Source organism: Rhinoderma darwinii, chromosome 4 (genome assembly GCF_050947455.1).
Source record: "Rhinoderma darwinii isolate aRhiDar2 chromosome 4, aRhiDar2.hap1, whole genome shotgun sequence".
Taxonomy (NCBI): domain Eukaryota; kingdom Metazoa; phylum Chordata; class Amphibia; order Anura; family Rhinodermatidae; genus Rhinoderma; species Rhinoderma darwinii.
Window position 1 is genome coordinate 177,277,528 of NC_134690.1, and position 20,404 is coordinate 177,297,931.

At 39.1% G+C, this 20,404-nt stretch overlaps 1 protein-coding gene across 1 annotated transcript in view; it reads right to left on the reverse strand.

The window, feature by feature from the left end:
• The window catches only part of CSMD1 (CUB and Sushi multiple domains 1), a 1,675,903-nt gene that overhangs the window by 8,426 nt on the left and 1,647,073 nt on the right, over positions 1 to 20,404 (reverse strand). The window contains exons 64-68 of the mRNA XM_075861938.1: positions 18,569 to 18,748; positions 17,346 to 17,390; positions 12,260 to 12,421; positions 11,222 to 11,334; positions 10,020 to 10,107 (exon numbers count right to left, since the gene is read on the reverse strand). Of these exons, the coding sequence (XP_075718053.1) occupies positions 10,020 to 10,107; positions 11,222 to 11,334; positions 12,260 to 12,421; positions 17,346 to 17,390; positions 18,569 to 18,748 (588 nt within the window). The remainder of the gene's footprint in view (positions 1 to 10,019; positions 10,108 to 11,221; positions 11,335 to 12,259; positions 12,422 to 17,345; positions 17,391 to 18,568; positions 18,749 to 20,404) is intronic.

Below are 20,404 nucleotides of genomic sequence, written 5' to 3' on the forward strand. Positions count from 1 at the left end.
TCACTATGCACCTAGGCCGAGATGTCAGCACTGTTCCAAGCTGCATGTCCCAGAGGTTAGGAGAATGACGAATGAAAATGACAGCAAAAGGTGCGTGGAATGGAACCTCTGCATGGATGGATCATCTGATTGGAAGAATGGAATGGTGCGTATTGATCCATTCTGTACTGCAAGTGAAATCCAACGTCACATCCCGAGCCTAGGGCGGCAACTAGTGTCGATACAAACCACGCATGCGACCCATGATGCCATTCCATGCAGCCCTCAGCCATCTCTAGCACTCCATAAATGGGAACTTCTCTCTGTTTGGCACCCCATAAGTGGAAGAGATGAGGTGGAGAGGTGGATGTATATAAATGTGGCTCCCCCTCTATTATACAGCACCGTTCAAAAGCTTGGTGACACCTTTTCATTCCATGATTTATTTATTTTTACATTGTAGATTCATATTGAAGACATGAAAACTATGAAGGAACACATATGGAATTAAGTGGTAAACAAAAAGTGTTAAACAAATCAGAATATGTTTTATAATTTAGATTATTCAAAGTAGTCCCCTTTTGATGATACCTTTCTACAGTTATGCCTTGTCAAGAGTTAATTTGTTGAATTTCTTGCCTTCATAAGGTATCCTCAAGTGCAGTCATGAAAACCATCAAATGTTATGATAAATCTGGCTCTCATGAGGAACGCCTCAGGAAAGGAAGACCAAGGGTTACCTCTGCCTTAGAAATGGCATATTAACAGCATCTCAGATTACAGCCCACATAAATGCTACACAGAGATCTAGTACCAGACACATATAACAGAAATTGTTCAGAGGACACTGCGATAATCATGCCTTTTTAACATGCCTGTTTAATACTTAATTCCAGATGTCTTCCCTCATCGTTATCATGTCTTCAATATGAATCTACAATGTAAAAAATTTAAAAAAAAACAAAAAACAAGAAAATCTATGGAATGAAAAGGTGTGTCCAAATTTTTTACTGGTACTGAAGTTCATGAGAGTAACTACCATAAACTAAAATGCCCTGCAAAATGAATCACCCCTTTGGTGTTTTTCTTATTTTGTTGCATTACAACCTGGAATTAAAATGGATATTACATTGGATTTTATGTAATGGACCTGAATAAATAGTCCAAACTGTTTCAGTAAAATGAGAAATAAAATACCTTATTAAAAAAAAAAAAAAAAAAAAAAAAGAAAAGCTGAAAAGTTGGAAGTGCATATGTATTTACCCCCTTTGCTATGAAAACCCTAAATAAAGACTGGTCAAAACAAATGAATTAACTTCAGAAGTCTCATTTTCAGTTGAATAAGGTTCCCCTGTATGCAAACATAGTGTCACATGATCTGCCACATGATGTCAGCATAAATACACCTGTTCTGAAAGGTCCCTGAGTCTACAACACCAATAAGCAAAAAATATGAAGACCAAGAAGCTCTCCAAACAGGTCAGAGACAAAGTTGTGAAGAAGTATAAATTAGGGTGGGGTTATGAAAAGATCTCACATTTTGAACATCCCACCATTAAAACCATTATAACAAAATGGAAAAAAATACAGTACAAACTTTACGAATAGCCTACCAAAACTCAGACCAGGCAAGGAGGTATTAATCAGAGGTTCAACAAAGACACCAACGATAACACTGAAGTAGGTCCAAAGATCCACAGCAGAGATGGAAGTATCTCTCTATAGGAAAAGTATAAGCCATATACTCCACAGAGTGGGGCTTTATGTATAAGTGGTTAAAAAAAAAATATTGCTTCAAAAAATCATAAGAAAACATGAATTGAGTTCACCAAACAGAGTGTGGCAGACTTCCCAAACACATGGAAGAAAGTTCTCTAGTCAGATGAGACTAAAGTAAAATTGTACTTTGTGTCATCATGGGAAATGCTACATGTGGCACAAACCCAAGACTTCCCAGCACCCCAAGAACACCATTACCACAGTGAAGCACGGTGGCAACATTATGCTATAAGCCAGGGGTCTCAAGCATGTGGCCCGCGGGCCGCATGCGGCCCCTGGGGCTGTCATCTGTGGCCCGCGGGACACAGAGCCGATAGTATCGGCTCTGCTCCGAGACTCTGGAATTCCCTGACATCGCTGTCCACACATGAACAACGATGTCTGGGGCTTCCCCAGAGCCGGAGTCCCGTGCAGAGCGCTAGTACAGGCTCTGCTCCGGTACTCTGTGGAATTCCCTGACATCGCTGTCCATATATGGACAGTGTGTCAGGGTCTTCCCCAGAGCAGGAGTCCCAGTGATGTCAGGAGCACAGCTCGAGTCCCAGGAAGAGCCTACTAGCGCTCTGCCCGGTACTCCAGCTCTGGTGTTGCCCCTGACATCTCTGTCCATATATGGACAGTGATGTCAAGGGCAGAGCTGGAATCCCAGGCAGAGTGCTAGAAGTGGCTCTGCTTCGGGACCCCAGCTCTGGGCAAGCCCCTGACATCACTGTGGCAGCATCTGCGGAGGGCATTGTGGCAGCATCTGCGAAGGGCACTGTGGCAGCATCTATAGAGGGCACTGTGGCAGCATCTACGGAGGGCACTGTAGCATCATCTACGGAGGGTACTGTGGCAGCATCTACGGAGGGCACTGTGGCAGCATCTATGGAGGGCACTGTGGCAACATCTACGGAGGGCACTGTGGCAGCATCTACGGAGGGCACTGTGGCAGCATCTATGGAGGGCACTGTGGCAGCATCTACGGAGGGCACTGTGGCAACATCTACAGAGGGCACTGTGGCAGCATCTACAGAGGGCACTGTGACAGCATCTACAGAGGGCACTGTGGCAGCATCTACAGAGGGCACTGTGGCAGCATGTACAGAGGACACTGCCATTATCTAGGGGTGTGTTGCATTATCTACAGAGGGCACTGTGCCATTATCTACAGAGGGCACTGTGGCATTATCTAGGAGTGTGTTGCATTATCTACAGAGGGCACTGTGGCATTAATTACAGAGGGCACTGTGGCAGCATCTACAGAGGACTCTGTGGCAGCATCTACAGAGGGCACTGCGGCAGCATCCACAGAGGACACTGCGGCAGCATCCACAGACGGCACTGCGGCAGCATCCAAAGAGGGCACTGCGGCAGCATCCACAGAGGGCACTGCGGCAGCATCCACAGAGGGCATTGTGGCAGCATCCACAGAGGGCATTGCGGCACTATCTAAAAAGGGGCTGCCCAATCTTGACATGTGTGTCTGCCAAACGCTGCTAACTATGCCGCCGAACTGCATTTAGCGACACAAACTGGAAAACTGGATTGTTGAAATAAGCATGTGGAGAAATATCTAAAATTTTAAACCTAGCGGTATTATTATAGTAATGTAATATTATTATTATAGTAATATAGTGTTATAGTAGTTCAAATAACTAATTGATTAACAATAATTTTGTATTGCATCAAATTTTAAAGTATTGCGGCCCGACCACTTCACATTTTTTCTATATGTGGCCCACTTACCCGGCCGAGTTTGAGACCCCTGTTATAAGCGATGCTTTTCATAATAGGAACTGGAAAGATAGTCAGAACTGAAGGAAAGATGGATGGCAGTAAATACAGGACAATTCTTAAGGAAAACTTGTTTCAGTCTGCCAGAGATTTGCCACTGGGATAGAGGTTAATCTACCAGCAGTACATTTACCCTAAACATGCTGTTAAAGATACACAGAAGTGGTTTATGGGAAATATCTTTGAGAATCTGTGGCATGACTTGAAGACTGCTGTACACCAATGCACCATCTAACTTGGAGGAGTTGGAGAAGTTTTGCGTTGAATAATGTGCAAAAATCCCAGTATCTAGATGTATTAAGCTGATAGAGACGTATCCTAGGAGACTCGCATTCAATGGCATAACTTTAAGGGTCGCAATTGCGACCGTCCCCCCACAGCCAGGGGGGCCCGAGGCCCCCCACACCACATCAATGAAAAGTTACTATAGTAACTGGGGCCTATGTAAAAAAAACTACACGGGCCCCTGTTACTATAGTAACTGACAGTACTTACCCTCCTATTTCCAGAGTGCAGTGGAAGTCTTGATGTCACAATGCTGTGCGCTGCGCACAACATTCCGACCCTGGATGGAGTCAGGACCTCCGCAGAGGCCGAAGAGGAGGGTAAGTTTAATATTACTGTCTGTTGGAGCTAATAGGTCGGGGTCCAACTCCCGGGATCCCTGTCAATCAGCTGTTTTGAACAGGGTGCAACGCTCATACGAGCGCTTCTTCCCCTTCATTCCGATCACTTTCTGACACTGTGAATCGCCAACATGGACGTGTCAGCAATTCACAGTATGAGCAAGTAAGGAAAATGAAGGGGAAGTAGGGTTCGTTCAAGCGCTGCACCCCGTTCAAAACAGCTGATTGTCGGGTGTCCCGGGAATCAGACTCCGACCCATCAGCTATTGATGGCCTATCCTAAGGATAGGCCATCAATGTTTAGGGACTGGACAACACCTTTAAGCATAACATGTGGTAGATTTAGATACAGGGCCCCAGCAGACAGTAATGTTATACTGTATAAATTTACTGTCTGCTTAACCCTGTATCTAAGCCTACATTGTGGTAGGAATAAGTCAGCGTCATACACTCCTCTGTACAACGCCCACTTGGTCTAAAGTAAAAACACGCCCACTTGGGCATTAAGAAAGTAATTAGCACAAAGCTAAAATCGCTCCTAACGTGGTGAAAATAGATTGTTTTTCGAAATAAAAAAGCACTGCTGTCACCTACATTATAGCGCCCATCTCCATATGTAGGCGATAGGGCACTTATAATGTGGTGACAGAGCCTCTTTAATGACAAAATAACCCGGGCATCAGTACTTCACAGTTTAGTGTTGAATATTACGATAGGTTTGATTAACACAGTTTAAAAGGGATTTGGAAAAGGTAGTGCAATCATTTTTAAGCCTTTTTCTGCCTTAAGAGAACTTGACATGTTTGAATTAGTTGTAAAGTACAACCACTATGCTTACAATATAAGGCTATTTCATTTCCCGATAGAGTTGTAACATCATTGTTCTATTGCTAATTAGCTGCAGTATGTGCATTTAAGATTACACTGGTGGAATATATTCCAGCAGTTGTTCTGTCTTTTCTCAACATATTAGTGAACCCTTTTTTTTTTTTTGGCCATGAATTCGATATTTTTAGCCATGTCTATAATAAAAAGGAAAATGACAGGGGAAACTTATTAGCAATGTAGGGAGCTTCCCATTCTAAATATTCTATTATCCTTCTCAGACACAAAACAATACATTAGCTTGACAGATATACTTCTTATTTTGACCATCAATTTATTTTAACATTTATTTTTTTATTTATTTACTGTGGTATCACAGGTGATGGAAAATTCCAAGAATAGAAATTGCTATAAATCTATCTCCATTACTTATTGGAAAGAAATGTCTTGTTGTTCCGACCATAAGAGCAAGAGTTAGGTGCTTGATGAGAAACAGTGTGCAAGAAAAAAAAAATCCCATCTTGCATTAAGGCTCATGATAATGGCCATATTGTTGATCTGCGTGGTGCGGTTCTATAATAAGTTGCTCATAGAATTCTATGGACCCATGTTATACCTGTTTTATTTCTTATGGATTTTGTGCAAATCCACAAAAACAAAAAACATGGCATGCTCCATCCCTTGCAATATGATGTGGTATACTCCCTCCTCAGGAGAACAACTGCTATGAAAGTATAGCGTTCCTCATGAAGGCACGATACAACAGAGCACCTATGGGTTCAGCAATCCACCATACCGGGACCATGCGCAATATAATTCCATTTAAATGGACCCTTTCTTTACAGCTTAATCTGTCTGTATAGGGGCTTTGCTGGTGGTGGTAGGAAATGTTACACTTCATGTGCAAGACCTGAAGATAGAGAGTCAGAAAGGGCCTGTCTTTTTCACTTTCAGGCCCTACATTTAAGATTTTATACTCGACCCACCTAGTGCTAATATACCAATATTCATTTATGCTTGCTTGTGCAGATATGACACAAGGCAACTTCCAGTAGACCGGAATTATCACATTGTCATATTGTCGCCTAATGTTGGTCCAAAGTGTGCCAGAGTTATAGAATCTAAACAATTTGAGAACTTCAAAAATATTTTTGGGTTGAATAAAGGCCTTGTTTATCACAGTATTCATCAATAACTGAACACAAAAGACAGCTCATTCTCATACATACATTAGCAATTATAAAGCATTTTTAGAAGTATTGATGTCTTGTTAGTGCTGATTTTGGTTGTATTTTTCTTGAACAGCCTTGCCTCTGGTATTGAGGTATAACTTGAGGACTGATGTCCACATAGTGATAATGTGACATATAAATTAGTTATAGTAATTAACCTCTTCCCGCTGCAGCCAGTTTTGACCTTTGACCACTTTTTTCTGTAACACATCGAGTGTTAACAGAGGAACACAACTCAATATTTATTACCCTGACTCTGAAGTTATTAGAAATTTCCCATATGTGGCCCTAGTGTGCTATTTAACTGCAAAACAGGCCTCAGAAATGAAAAAGCACCTTTTGGATTTTGGGGCCTCCTTTTTATTAGAATATATTTTAGGCACCATGTCAGGTTTGAAGAGGTCTTGTGGTGCCAAAACAAAGGAAACACCTCAAAAAGACACAATTTTGGAAACTAGTGCAGTGAGCATTTTGACCCATGAAAATTTGAGCCATGAAATGAAAAATACATATTTTTTTCCAATACAATGTACATAGATTTAGCAAAATTTTTTTTACATTTCAACAAAGAATAAAGGAGAAAAAGCAGCAACATTTGTACATCAACTTCTCCAGAGTACGAAAATACTGCATATGTGGTCATAAACTGCTATCTGGGCACACGGCAATGTTCAGAAAAGTAGGAGCGTCATTTGGCTTATAGAGTGCAGATATTGCTGGATTGGTTTCTGGGCGCAATGTCACATATGCAGAGCCCCTGAGGTACCAGTAGAGTGGGAACCCCCCCTACATTTGGGAAACTATGCTCCTAAAGGGATTCATCTAGGGGTATAATGAGCATTTTGACCCCACTAGTTTTTTTTCTAAATTGATTAACAGTGGGCAGTGAAAATGATAATTATTTTTTTTTTTCAATAAGATGTAGTTTTGGCTCAAAATGTTTCAATTTCACAAAGGACAAAGGAGAAAAAGAACCCCAACATTTCTAAAGCAATTTCTCCCGAGTACGGAAATACCCCATGTGTGGTCATAAACTGCTGTTTGGAGGCATGGCAGGGCTAAAAAGGGAAGGAGCGCCATTTGGCTTTTGGAATGTAGATTTTGCTGGATTGGTTTCTGGGCGCCATGTCGCATTTGCAGAGCCCCTGTAGTAATAGTACAGTGAATACACCCCAAAAGTGACTCCATTGGGAAACTACACCCCTTGAGGAATTCATCTAGGAGTATAGTGTGAATTTTGACCCCAATGGTATTTTTGCTGAATTAATTAGAATTAAGCCGTGAAAATGAAAAAAACATTTTTTTCAAATAAGATGTAGATTTAGATCAACATTTTACATTTTCACAAGGAATAAAGAAATAAGCACCCCAACTTTTGTAAAGAAATGTCTCCCGAGTATGGTAATACCCCATATGTGGTTATAATTTGAGGTTGGACATATGGGAGGGTTCAGAATAAAAGGAGTGGTATTTGACTTTTGGCGTGTAGATTTTGCTGGAATGGTTTGCGGACACCATGTCGAATTTTCAAAACCCCTGATGTGCCAAAATAAGTAACCCCATTTTAGAAACTACACCCTTATAGATATTTATCAAGGGGTGTATTGAGCATTTAGACCCCACAGGTGTTTTTCAGAAATTAATATGCAGTGGATAATACAAGGAGAAAATGTACATTTTCCCACTGATATGCCATTGCACCTCACAATATCTTGTGCCACTGGAGAATCTTACTGACTTTTTGATCACTTTTTATTTCATTTTTGGGGAGGAGATGTGACCTAAAAACAGCGATTCTGGCGTTGTTTTCCATATTTTTTTATGCCGTTCAACGTGCAGGATAAATTATGTAATATTTTTACTGTTTGGGTCATCACGGATGCGATGATACCAATTATGTATACTGTAGCCTTTTTTTTTCTATTATAAAATAATCAATATGGGAAAAAGGGCAATTTAAAGTTTTATAACTTAAATCGTTCATTTTTTTATTTTTGACAACATTTTTATTAACTTTTTAAAACACATTTTTTTTTTGTCCCAATAGGCCTGCAACACTGAAGGCCTGCAACACTGATTGCTACGCTAATATATTGCATTACCTATGTAGTGCAATGTATTAGAGATGTTTACTGACAGCAAACCGGAGGTGGGTCCTCATAGGCTTCCGTACTTGTCAGACACGGAGGCCATTATTAGGCCTCCAGTTGCCATACCAACCATTATTAGGCTTCCAGTTGCCATACCAACCATCAGCACCCCAGCGATCACGTCGCTGGAGTGCCGATAAGCTAAATACCCCCCAGATACTGCGGTCACTATTGAGCGCGGCATTTGAGGGGTTAATCAGCCAGATCAGAGTTTAGCTCCAGTCCTGGCCTTTACAGCAGGGTGTCAGCTGTAATATACAGCTGACACCTGGCGGTGATGGCGAGTACCATCAATGTGACTTAATTGTGCTGCGGTTTGCGGAAACCACTTCCCGACATTGTTTATTATTTATACGGCGCTGTCGGGAAAGGTTAATATATGTAATTTTTTTTCTTTTCCTATATATTTGCTGTGAAAAGTTGAGTTTTTCTACTTGAAAAGTTGCAAAGTACATTTAAAAATCTTCAGATTTTGTTGTATTTTAATAAATTTTATGACAGACGCTTTGACCTATATTGCCAGAAAATAATGGGAAATTGTAGGTGCAGTAAATGTAATTTAGGGTTAAAAGAATAAACGTAGTTATATGCAGTACATTTTAAATATACATTGCAGTAGTGTAAATATATTAACATTTAGAAATATTAGTGATGTTTGAATTGAATTGATTAAATGTGACTTGCTGTTTACCTAAGTCCAAATAGAACTTCCAATTTGGTGAATATGCAAAAATAATGATTTGACAGAAAACCACTGATCACATCAGCATTTGTTTATTACAATCCACAAATATCTGTGAAGCCTTGAAATCCCCTTAAAGTCAATTCGTTTTTGACACAGAAAAAAAAAAATTTTCCTTTCCACTATTGCTTTAAAAAAAGGATCATGAACTACACTAAAGACTACACAACATTTCTTAATATAGCTTTATTGCAGTCAGAGCTCCATTTTCCTGATATGGAGCTCCAAATTCCCTACATAAATATAGAGTTTAATGATAAAGTTTGCATGCATACACCACCTGAGGGAACATCGGAGATTACTGCTTATTGTTTTATTAAGTTTAATATTTAAACAGTATCAGTAAGCTCCTAAACTCTTTCTAGTGGTGGCTGCAGGAAGCTAGAATTTTTAAATTTAACTAATTGTCTATGCAGAAAATTTGGAGCTTAGTATAAAAAAAAACAAAAAAAAAACAGAGCTCCAATCACCAAAAAAATATCTTAAGAAATTAATAATAATGTTGTACCTTTTAGATAATAATTCAAAGAGGAGCGAATAATATAGTTATGCTCCGACCATGAAGCCAGAAGCAGTTACAGAAGATATCTCGCAATACAGGAATAAGTTAGGAGGATGTGTGCTTGAACCAGCAGATGGAATGTAGATACATAGCAAAAAAAAGTCATGAGAATAGAGCCCAGGGGTTCTGGTAGACTGATGAAGGGGAGTATTGTGGTGGAAATAGGCTTTAATTCTATTTGTAACCTGTTAAATAGCCTCTAAAGTCAAATCTACACTTTAAAAGACAAGCAAGCAGAAAGCAATGAACATTAACATTTTTTAATGCTATTAATCGTGTAAAGAGAAGAAAAAAACATTTACTGTAGGTCGGCTCTGATCCATGAATATAACAAGAAAAAGATCTTACTTTGTCTTTGAAATATAAACTTTCCAAAATTTTTCGATTGTATGTCGCCTTGGTAGTTAAACACACTCTTCTCTCTTCCAGATGATACCTATATAAATATACCAGTTTATATTACTCAATGTAACATGTAAAGCCCAGCATTACTGTAAATGCAACACAATACAACAATGTAATCTTAGGAAAAGCTCTTAGAAACTTTTCCAGTATTGATAAAAAATATTTCGAAACTCTGCTCATTTATTCTTTGTTTACCTGTGTAGTCATTTTAGATATTATTCAAGGGTTTCTAAGAACTTAACATCCCATATGACAATAATAACTGATAAGAGTCATCCCCTTATTGGATGAAAGACTATAGCAAGTGTTACAGTCATCTTTCTTAATAACATATAATAATAATAATAATAATAATAATAATAATAATAATAATAATAATAATATATCAAATGTAATATTTCCTTGCTTGTAGAACTGTGAGTATTGGTTAATAAGTCCAATCAAATAATTTCTCAAGTTGGTGCACACCTTTCAAGGTCTCTTGACAAGAAACTCTTTTATTCTTTTTTATTATTAGACAATATATTATTATTATTATTATTATTATTATTATTAATAATAATAAGTACAGTTGCAAAAAGTGTTGAGAGAAAGGAGCATGGCTAAGAGGAGTCATATATTGTGCCAAACTTATTACAGACGTGCACAAACTATTGTACACCCGTACACAAAATATTGTACACCAGACATGAGGTGAAGTAAGGAAAAGAAATGCATTTAAAACACCTACCAAATGAGGTGGAAATTGCGCCATTGTTTCAAACACCTAAATTTATGCTTCTTACAACACTATTGATAAATCCTCCTCAATGTGTTTTAGTTTGTGCCATTTATATGTCATTTTGCTGTCAGTGCTCTAAGTTTGGGTGTTTTTGAAGCATCTCTTTTCCATAATGTTCCATTTTGAATGCATTTTTTTGCACTGGAGTTTTTTTTATAAGGGTTTCACTTTGGTTTTTAGGTGTTTTTCTTGCATTTTTTTTAAAAAAAGAACAAAGAACCCTAGATGAAGCCGGCCTTAACCAGTTTTTTGTTGCATTTATTAAATTCTGAATATATTGTTAGAATAAATTTTTTTCACATTATTCACTTATTTAGCAGTAGATATAAATAAAAAATATATGTGTTTGTGATCAAATACTTACATAACCATCCATTGCCCAGTTATCGTTTTGAAACTTTCTAATTAAAACGTCTGAAGGGCCTTTAATCTGGAAAACTTTCAAAAGCAAGTGGGCTTCTTCTTTCTTATACACGCCTGTGTGTGAGAACATAAAATGCTAAAAAACCAATATGTATAAAGCATTTTTGACAGTGTCAATGATAAAATGCAAAACATTTTGTAATGATGATGAAAATTTGGCCTTTGTCACCAGAACAGTTATAAAAGTTGTTTGCTTGTCTCTATATTGCTAAAGTTGTGTAAATCTTTTGACTAGGGCACAATGGCATTACCGCAACTTGCATATGACTTTAATGTTTCCCTATGGAAAAAACGTTTCCAGGAATCTTGCAGCCATTACAAAAACCTGACATGGAAGCAATGAATGTGTGTTTATATTTCTGACAGTTCTTGTGAAACAAGTGGTAATATTTAGTGATAAATTCTAAAGATAATTATTATTACTATTGTAGTTATAGATCCATTTTTGCAATTAGGTTCCCTTTTATATCTAAGAGGCAAAAAATTTAATTTTTCAGTGTCGAGATATTTGCTGCATTTATTAGTTGAATTGGGCTGATTAAATACTGCCGAAACAATATTGAAAAATGGCCCCAGGTTAGGTAAAGTAACGAACATTGAAAAAACATATATTAAATTGGTATTATAACCATTAACATTATCACCTATTCAGTGAATAAGTGATAAATATTAGATAGGCGGGGGTCTGACAGCTGGGATTCCCCTTGATTAGTAAAACAAGGCACCACGCTTCCCCATTAGTACATCTGAGAGGGGCAAAGCATGTGTGCTGCTACTCTATACAACTCTATGGTAGTTAAGAAAACAGCCGAGTGAGAGTATGATAAGAAACGGAATATCCTAGATCGAATAATGCTGGCAGGACATATCATTTTTCAATAACTAATAAAACAGACTATAAATGTGGAATTTGGCATTACATTGGTTGTCAGTACTTAGGTTTCTAAAACATAACAGTACTTTATACATTTTAACTTACCTGATAATTTTAATTCACTATTGTTCGTATCTAATAATGTTCCATTCACTTTACTGCTTGTGTTATTAAACCAGTCAACAGTTAAGGTTCCCGAATGTTGCTTTCCAAGATATTCATAAAACCCTTTCCACACAGAGTTCACAGAAAAAACATCTGAAGGAACTGAAAATAAATACACAATGTTAGGTTATCTGTATTTCCTGTCTGAACAAGTCATATCAGTACTACTGCTACTAGTACTAAAGCGGATTTGTCACCTCAATATGCTGCCCTAGGTAAAAAATATTGTGCCATTTGGCTTATGGGAGTGATCAAAGACTACCACGTACTCATAGTTATGTCCAGTGTATCACAGGGAGAGTCCTCCCCCCGCTTCTCCCTGCCCTCATCACAGTGATTGACGGCTGTCTGCTGTGTATCCCATTAATCACCAGTGAAGGGGGTAGGAGAGGTGGGGGAGCGCTATCCTTATGGATACATCGGACTCATAACTATGAGTCCGCTGTATTCTTTGATTGCTCCTACTAGCCAAATGGCACAATATGTTTTTGTGCCGTTTTGGCTAATAGATGAATGGAGCTTTACCTGTAATATGCTGCCCTAACATAAGTGACAGATCCACTTTAACTTTTACTACTACTAATGATAAAAGCTTATCCAGTGCTAGTTCTTTTATGAAAATTTACTGGAGACAGGAAGGAATTCTTTTTTACCTAAGATGAGGAAAAAAGTATTTTGCCTTATGAGGGTTATGGCCTCATTTTGCAGTATAATAGGCTGAACTGGATGGATTTATATCTGTTTTCAGCCTTACAAACTATATTATTAGGTTACTCTCAAAAATAAGGGGTGGAACCTTGGAGAAATGGAAGGAAGTGGCCAGGTCTGATGAATCATGATTTCTCTTACAGCGTGTGGACGGCTAGGTGCAAGTGCGTCATTATCCAGGGGAAGAGATGGCACTAGAATGCACTTTAGAACGAAAGCAAGCCAGCGAAGGTTGTGTGATACGCTGGACAATGTTCTCCTGGGAAAACTTGGGTCCTGGCATATACACTATATGGACAAAAGTATTGGGACACCTACACATTATACCTACAGCAGCTTTTATGACATCCCATTTTAAATCCATAGGCATTAATATGAAGTTGGTACCCCCTTTGCTATAAAAAAACAAAACAGCTTCCACTCTTCTAGGAAGTTTTTCTACAAGATTTTGAGAGTGTAAGCAATTTTTCTCATTCATCCAGAAGAGCATTTGTGAGGTCAGTCAATGATTTTGGACGAGAGAGCCTGGCTCGCAATCTTTCTTATAGTTCATACCAAAGGTATTCAATGGGGTTGAGGTCAGGGCTCTGTGGGTCTTAGTCAAGTTCTCCAATACCAAATTCATCAATTACCTAAACACTGTGGCAGACCAAGTACACCCCCACTTGGTAACAATATTCCCTAATAACAGTGGCCTCTTTCAGCAGGATAATGCTCCTGCCACACTACAAAAATTGTTCAGGAATGGTTTGAGGAACATGACAAAGAGTTCAAGGTGTTGACTGGGCCTCAAAATTCCCCAGATCTTATTTCGATCGAGAATCTGTGGTATGTGCCCTAAAAACAAACCCGATCCATGAAGGCCCTCCGTGCAACTTACAGGATTTAAATTATCTGCTGCTCATTACCTGGTGCCAGATGGCATGGCTAATCAATATACCCAGTATACATATATATATATATATATATATATATATATATATATATATATATATATATATATATATATATATACAGTGAAGGAAATAAGTATTTGATCCCTTGCTGATTTTGTAAGTTTGCCCACTGACAAAGACATGGACAGTCTAGAATTTTTAGGCTAGGTTAATTTTACCAGTGAGAGATAGATTATTTTAAAAAAACAAACAGAAAATCACATTGTCAAAATTATATATATTTATTTGCATTGTGCACAGAGAAATAAGTATTTGATCCCTTTGGCAAACAAGACTTAATACTTGGTGGCAAAACCCTTTTTGGCAAGCACAGCAGTCAGACTTTTTTTGCAGTTGATGATGAGGTTTGCACACATGTTAGATGGAATTTTGGCCCACTCCTCTTTGCAGATCATCTGTAAATCAGTAAAGTTTTCGATGGGATTAAGGTCTGGAGACTGGCTTGGCCACTCCATGACCTTAATGTGCTTCTTTTTGAGCCACTCCTTTGTTGCCTTGGCTGTATGTTTCGGGTCATTGTTGTGCTGGAAGACCCAGCCACGAGCTATTTTTAATGTCCTGGTGGAGGGAAGGAGGTTGTCACTCAGGATTTGACGGTACATGGCTCCATCCATTCTCCCATTGATGCGGTGAAGTAGTCCTGTGCCCTTAGCAGAGAAACACCCCCAAAACATAATGTTTCCACCTCCATGCTTGACAGTGGGGATGGTGTTCTTTGGGTCATAGGCAGCATTTCTCTTCCTCCAAACAAGGCGAGTTGAGTTAATGCCAAAGAGCTCAATTTTTGTCTCATCTGACCACAGCACCTTCTCCCAATCACTCTGAGAATCATCCAGATGTTCATTTGCAAACTTCAGACGGGCCTGTACATGTGCCTTCTTTAGAAGGGGGACCTTGCGGGCACTGCAGGATTTTAATCCATTACGGCGTAATGTGTTACCAATGGTTTTCTTGGTGACTGTGGTCCCAGCTGCCTTGAGATCATTAACAAGTTTCCCCCGTGTAGTTTTCGGCTGAGCTCTCACCTTCCTCAGGATCAAGGATACCCCACGAAGTGAGATTTTGCATGGAGCCCCACATCGATGTCGATTGACAGTCATTTTATATTTTGTATGTCTTCCATTTTCTTACTATTGCACCAACAGTTGTCTCCTTCTCACCCAGTGTCTGACTTATGGTTTTGTAGCCCATTCCAGCCTTGTGCAGGTCTATGATCTTGTCCCTGACATCCTTAGAAAGCTCTTTGGTCTTGCCCATGTTGTAGAGGTTAGAGTCAGACTGATTAATTGAGTCTGTGGACAGGAGTCTTTTATACAGGTGACCATTTAAGACAGCTGTCTTTAATGCAGGCACCAAGTTGATTTGGAGCGTGTAACTGGTCTGGAGGAGGCTGAACTCTTAATAGTTGGTAGGGGATCAAATACTTATTTCTCTGTGCACAATGCAAATAAATATATATAATTTTGACTATGTGATCTTCTTTTTTTTTTATATGTAATCTATCTCTCACTGGTAAAATTAAGCTAGCTTAAAAATTCTAGACTGCTCATGTCTTTGACAGTGGGCAAACTTACAAAATCATCAAGGGATCAAATACTTATTTCCTTCACTGTGTATATATATATATATATATATATATATATATATATATATATATATATATATATATATATATATATATATATTGAATGGCCACTTTATTAGAGACACCTGCATTTTCACGATTGAAGTATTCCTGTACGGAAATTAGATACGTGGCCCCGGAGTGCAGCATAAAGTCAAGTGAGCACATTTCCGTAGACTAGTTTCAGTGTGAATCCACATTAGAATTTTAAAACGGAGCATTTTGAGCTACTTCAAATGATGCATGTTATCGGTGCTATACTAAAGGAGGATGGTATTTCAAAAACTGACAACATTTTGGGGTTTTCTAGTGCAACTGTGTCGAGAGTAAACCGAGAATAGTGTGATCAAGGAAAAACATCACAAAAGATAAAAGAGGTTAGAGGAGGATGTCAAGAATCGTTCTGATGAACAGGTGGTGCACAGTCAAACAAATTGCAGCTGAATATAATGTTGGTTGTCATGCCCATGGCCGCAGCCGTGGGCGCTGGCCCCCATCTCATCCTCAGGAGACGCCAGCGCTCACTTCCGTTTCTCTCGTCCGGGCCCTGTAGGGTGCGCGCGCATGCTCGTGCCCTCTATTAAAAGGGCCAGCATGCGCACCTGAGTTAAAGTGCCAAATTAGCCCATGAACACTCTGGACTATAAGAGGGACCTAGCCCCTACCTGCCTTGCCTGAGCTTTGTTGATGTTAAGCTAGTTTGTCTCTGCAAATGGTCTCCTAGTGTCTTCCAGTTCCCAGTTTTCTACCTGTAACCTGTATCCCCTGCTATCCTGGTCAAGTGCCGTATTGAGTTGGAGTCGTGCTGTGCTGTGTACCACACCTGTCCTGTTACACCACGCCTGGTGTCCGCCTGCTGCCAAAGGCCCTTCTGAGCCTGCCTTGCTACGGTCCGAAGCTACCACTGGTACACCTATGCAAACTATAGATTTTGGCCAGCTGCCATACCGTTATGGCAGTACGGCCCAGTGGGTCCACGTACCCAACGTGACACTGGTGCTCCAACTAACGTCTCCAAGCACAGAACTCTTTCTCCAGAAATCATTCCTTAGCATGGATAGGCTATAACAGCAGATGACCAGTTTGAGTGCCATGGCTGTCTAAGGAAAACAGAAAGGCGAGACTCTAGTGGGCAAAAGAGCGCAAAAATTGGATCACTGAGCAGTGGAAAAACATTGGTTTGTCAGATGAATCCAAATTTCTGTTGCAACATGCTAATGGGAGGGTCAGAATTTGGTGCAAACAGCATGAATCGATGAACACTTCCTGTCAGATGCCAACAGTTTAGGCTGGTGGAGGTGGAGTGATGGCGTGGAGAATGTTTTCTTGGCTAACCATGGGTCTTCTCATACATTTGAAGAGTAGGGTTTACATAAACATTGTGGCTGACCAAGCTCATCCCTTCATGGCAGCTGTCTACCATATAGCATAGCAGAAGGACACTCTAGCAGCAACTGTGTGAGAAGCTACCCTGTCCGCATGGGCCAATGTTACCGCAGAATGACTTTTACACCTAGTGGAATCTATGCCACAACGAATTGCCATGGTTCTGAAGGCCAACAGAGGACCAATGCGGCTACTTGTTGGGTATTTCTAATAAAGTGGTCATTCAGGCTGTATATATATATATATATATATATATATGTATCTATATATATATATATATATATATATATATATATATATGTATTTTTTTTAAAGATCATTCAAACAAGGAAGAAATAATGTTTTTACGAACCTGGAGTTTTTGTGACAGTTGAATTAATTTCCCTGAGTCCTTTACCTGCAAAATACATATAGACATAAGAGATAGAGATTTTTCTGAATCCCCTCAGAATAAAGCTGCACCTTGAGCTCATGTTGATTGTTTGATTATTTATTGCACAGGATCAGAAAAAAATGATTGCTTTTTTCTTAAAACAACGTTACACTTGTTAATGGATTGCGTCTGGTATAGCAGCTCCTCTTCATTTTTAATGAGGCTGAGCTGCTATACCACACTTTACTTGTGAACAGGTGTTGCTGTTTTTAGAAGAAAGCAGCCATGTTTTACTAATCCTTGACAACCCCTTTAATTTAACTTCTACTATGCAGTAGTAGACTGTTAAAATATAACTTTCAAGTTTTGAGGACCTCACTTTATGGGCATTTATTGATCCTTTGTTCGAAAACAGAAGATACAAAGATCCATGATATACTATATGCAGTAATAAAACTGCTCAATATCCATTCATGTCGGGTTAAGTCAGTGCCTAGCAAAACCTCCATCAAGTATCATATTCAAGAATCTTGATGTCATTGTGGATTAACCACCTAAGATTTTGGCTCCTTATTTAATTTATTCAATGTCCATTCCTTCATGAACAAAAATCTAAATTTGTCCATGGAGTAGATTCACAGACTTTAAAAAAAATAAAGTATTCATTTGAAAAAAAATAAAATGTGTGTATGTATTTTTTTTGTTTGTTTTAGCCAAATGCTTGTGGGAAGGGGTAAAATAAATGTGGACAAATTTTCCATATTACTACTTAAAAAACCTTCCCAACATCGAATAGAGCTTGAAGAGCCATGATGGTTCTCTAATCAAGAGCAGTACATTTTTGTCTCAACAGTTTCCATTACCAACTGCAATGATCAAACAAATCTAACAGCATAAACTGTGGTAACTACTGTGGTTGACTGGTAATCTTCAGAACGCTAGTGGTTAACTAAACAGATACATGGTTAACATAGCTGTACATTTTATAACATTTCTGTTAAAAATGATTAGTTTAAAACAATATTATAATTAAAATAAATGGGCAGTAGATGGTAAAATTATAGATAATACTCCATGTAAGCTAACCATGTCTGAACCAGTTCAAATAAACATACCTTGGCTTGAGATTCTGTTTCTTCTTAAGATGCTACAATTTTTTTTTAATATTTTTATTAGAGAGGGGGGGAGGGGCAGAGACTTACTTTTACAAAAAGGAAGTTTTCCTGTCCATTTCATATCACTTTTACATGTTCTGTGCTCAGACCCACCAGCTAAAAAATGTCCAGACTGGCAAGTATATATTAATGTATATCCTAGTGTAGGTAGATCTATTGCTTTCACATCTGCATGAATGGGTGTTTCTGGTTGTCGACAGGCATGAGCTGGAAAGAAAGAAAACATGTTAGATTAAGATGTCAAAGCATTATAAGGGTTAGACTTCTAAATCTAATACGTTATTGTATATCATTGCAAGACCTTCATACACAGACTTATTCACAGATTATTTAGTAATGTATAATTAGAAATAAATGTTTTGGGGCTTAAACATAATAATGATACTAACAAGAAATCCAGTATTACCCTTAGCAACCAATCAGATAACTGATCTTAATTTGAAAACTGATTTGTAAAAAGGATTGTTGGAGACTAATTGTAAACACTAACACTTTGCCCTAGAACATTTTTTTTATGTTAAAGTTCCCTAGGTATCTTAAAGTTATCTGATCAAAGGGTAACTAAACTTTTAAAAAACATTTGACATGTTATAGTGACATGTTAGAAGTTTTCATTGGTGGGGGACGGAACACTGAGACCCCCACCGATCGCTAAAACGAAGCAGCAGAAGCACTGTGCCGCTTTGTTTCTGATCGGCTTTCCTCGGAAAGCCGAGTGAGCGCTGTACAGGCTCAATCGAAAGTCTTTAAAAAAGACCATCTCAAGCTTACTTGTTAGGTATGACATTTTAATTTTTTTCTCTCAGATGTGTGTAATGGATTCACCAAACTAAATAAAAATGTTCTAAATCTTTTGTTTGCATTGGAATTCACTTGGCCCAAAGTATTTTTTTTATCATTCTTTATTTATTCGTATTGATTGTAACATGTAACACAGAAAAGATATGCAAACAGGAAGCCATTACATTATACATGTAAGTAAAACAATAAGGTCTTGAAATCGTAAGCATGAGCTAATTATAGAACATTGTAACATAGACATGAACTTAGTGTAACATATCAGAGCACCTACAATGATATTGTAAGGGTATGTTCACACGCACTAATTACGGACGTAATTTGGGCGTTTTTGCCCCGAATTAGGTCCAAAAATAGCGCCTCAATAGCGCTGACAAACATCTGCCCATTGAAAGCAATGGGCAGACGTTTGTCTGTTCACACGAGGCGTAATTTACGCGCCGCTGTCAAATGACCTGTCACTTCTTTGGCCGTATGTGGAGCCGTTATTCATTGACTCCAATGAATAGCAGCGCCAATTACGTCCGTAATGGACGCGCCGTTCAAGCGCCTGCACATGCCGTTACGGCTGAAATTACGGGTATGTTTTCAGGCTGAAACATCCCCGTAATTTCAGCCGTTACGGACGCCCTCGTGTGAACATACCCTAAAGGATCTGCCAGACACAGCTTCTGTGTCGACGCCCATGGTTAATCAGTCTGCATCTGCTCCTAGGTCAGATAGAGTGACTCGATCTGCTACAACTCAGGCTGGTAGGCTGAGGAGTGGGAGAACCTATCACAGCCTGGCCAGACGGAGCTAGCTCCCGCCCTCGGTCTATTTATACCTTCATTTCCTGCTCTTCCTTTGCCCGTGATTCTGTCTGGTTTACTGGCTCTGCTGTTCCTGCTAGTGCTATTGACCTCTGCTTCAAATTGACCCTGGCTTTAGTGACTACTCTCCTGCTTTGCGTTTGGTACCTCTTACACTCCTGGTTTGACACGGCTCGTTCACTACTCTTGTTGCTCACGGTGTTGCCGTGGGCAACTACCCCATTTCCCTTAGCTTCTGTGTACCCTTGTCTGT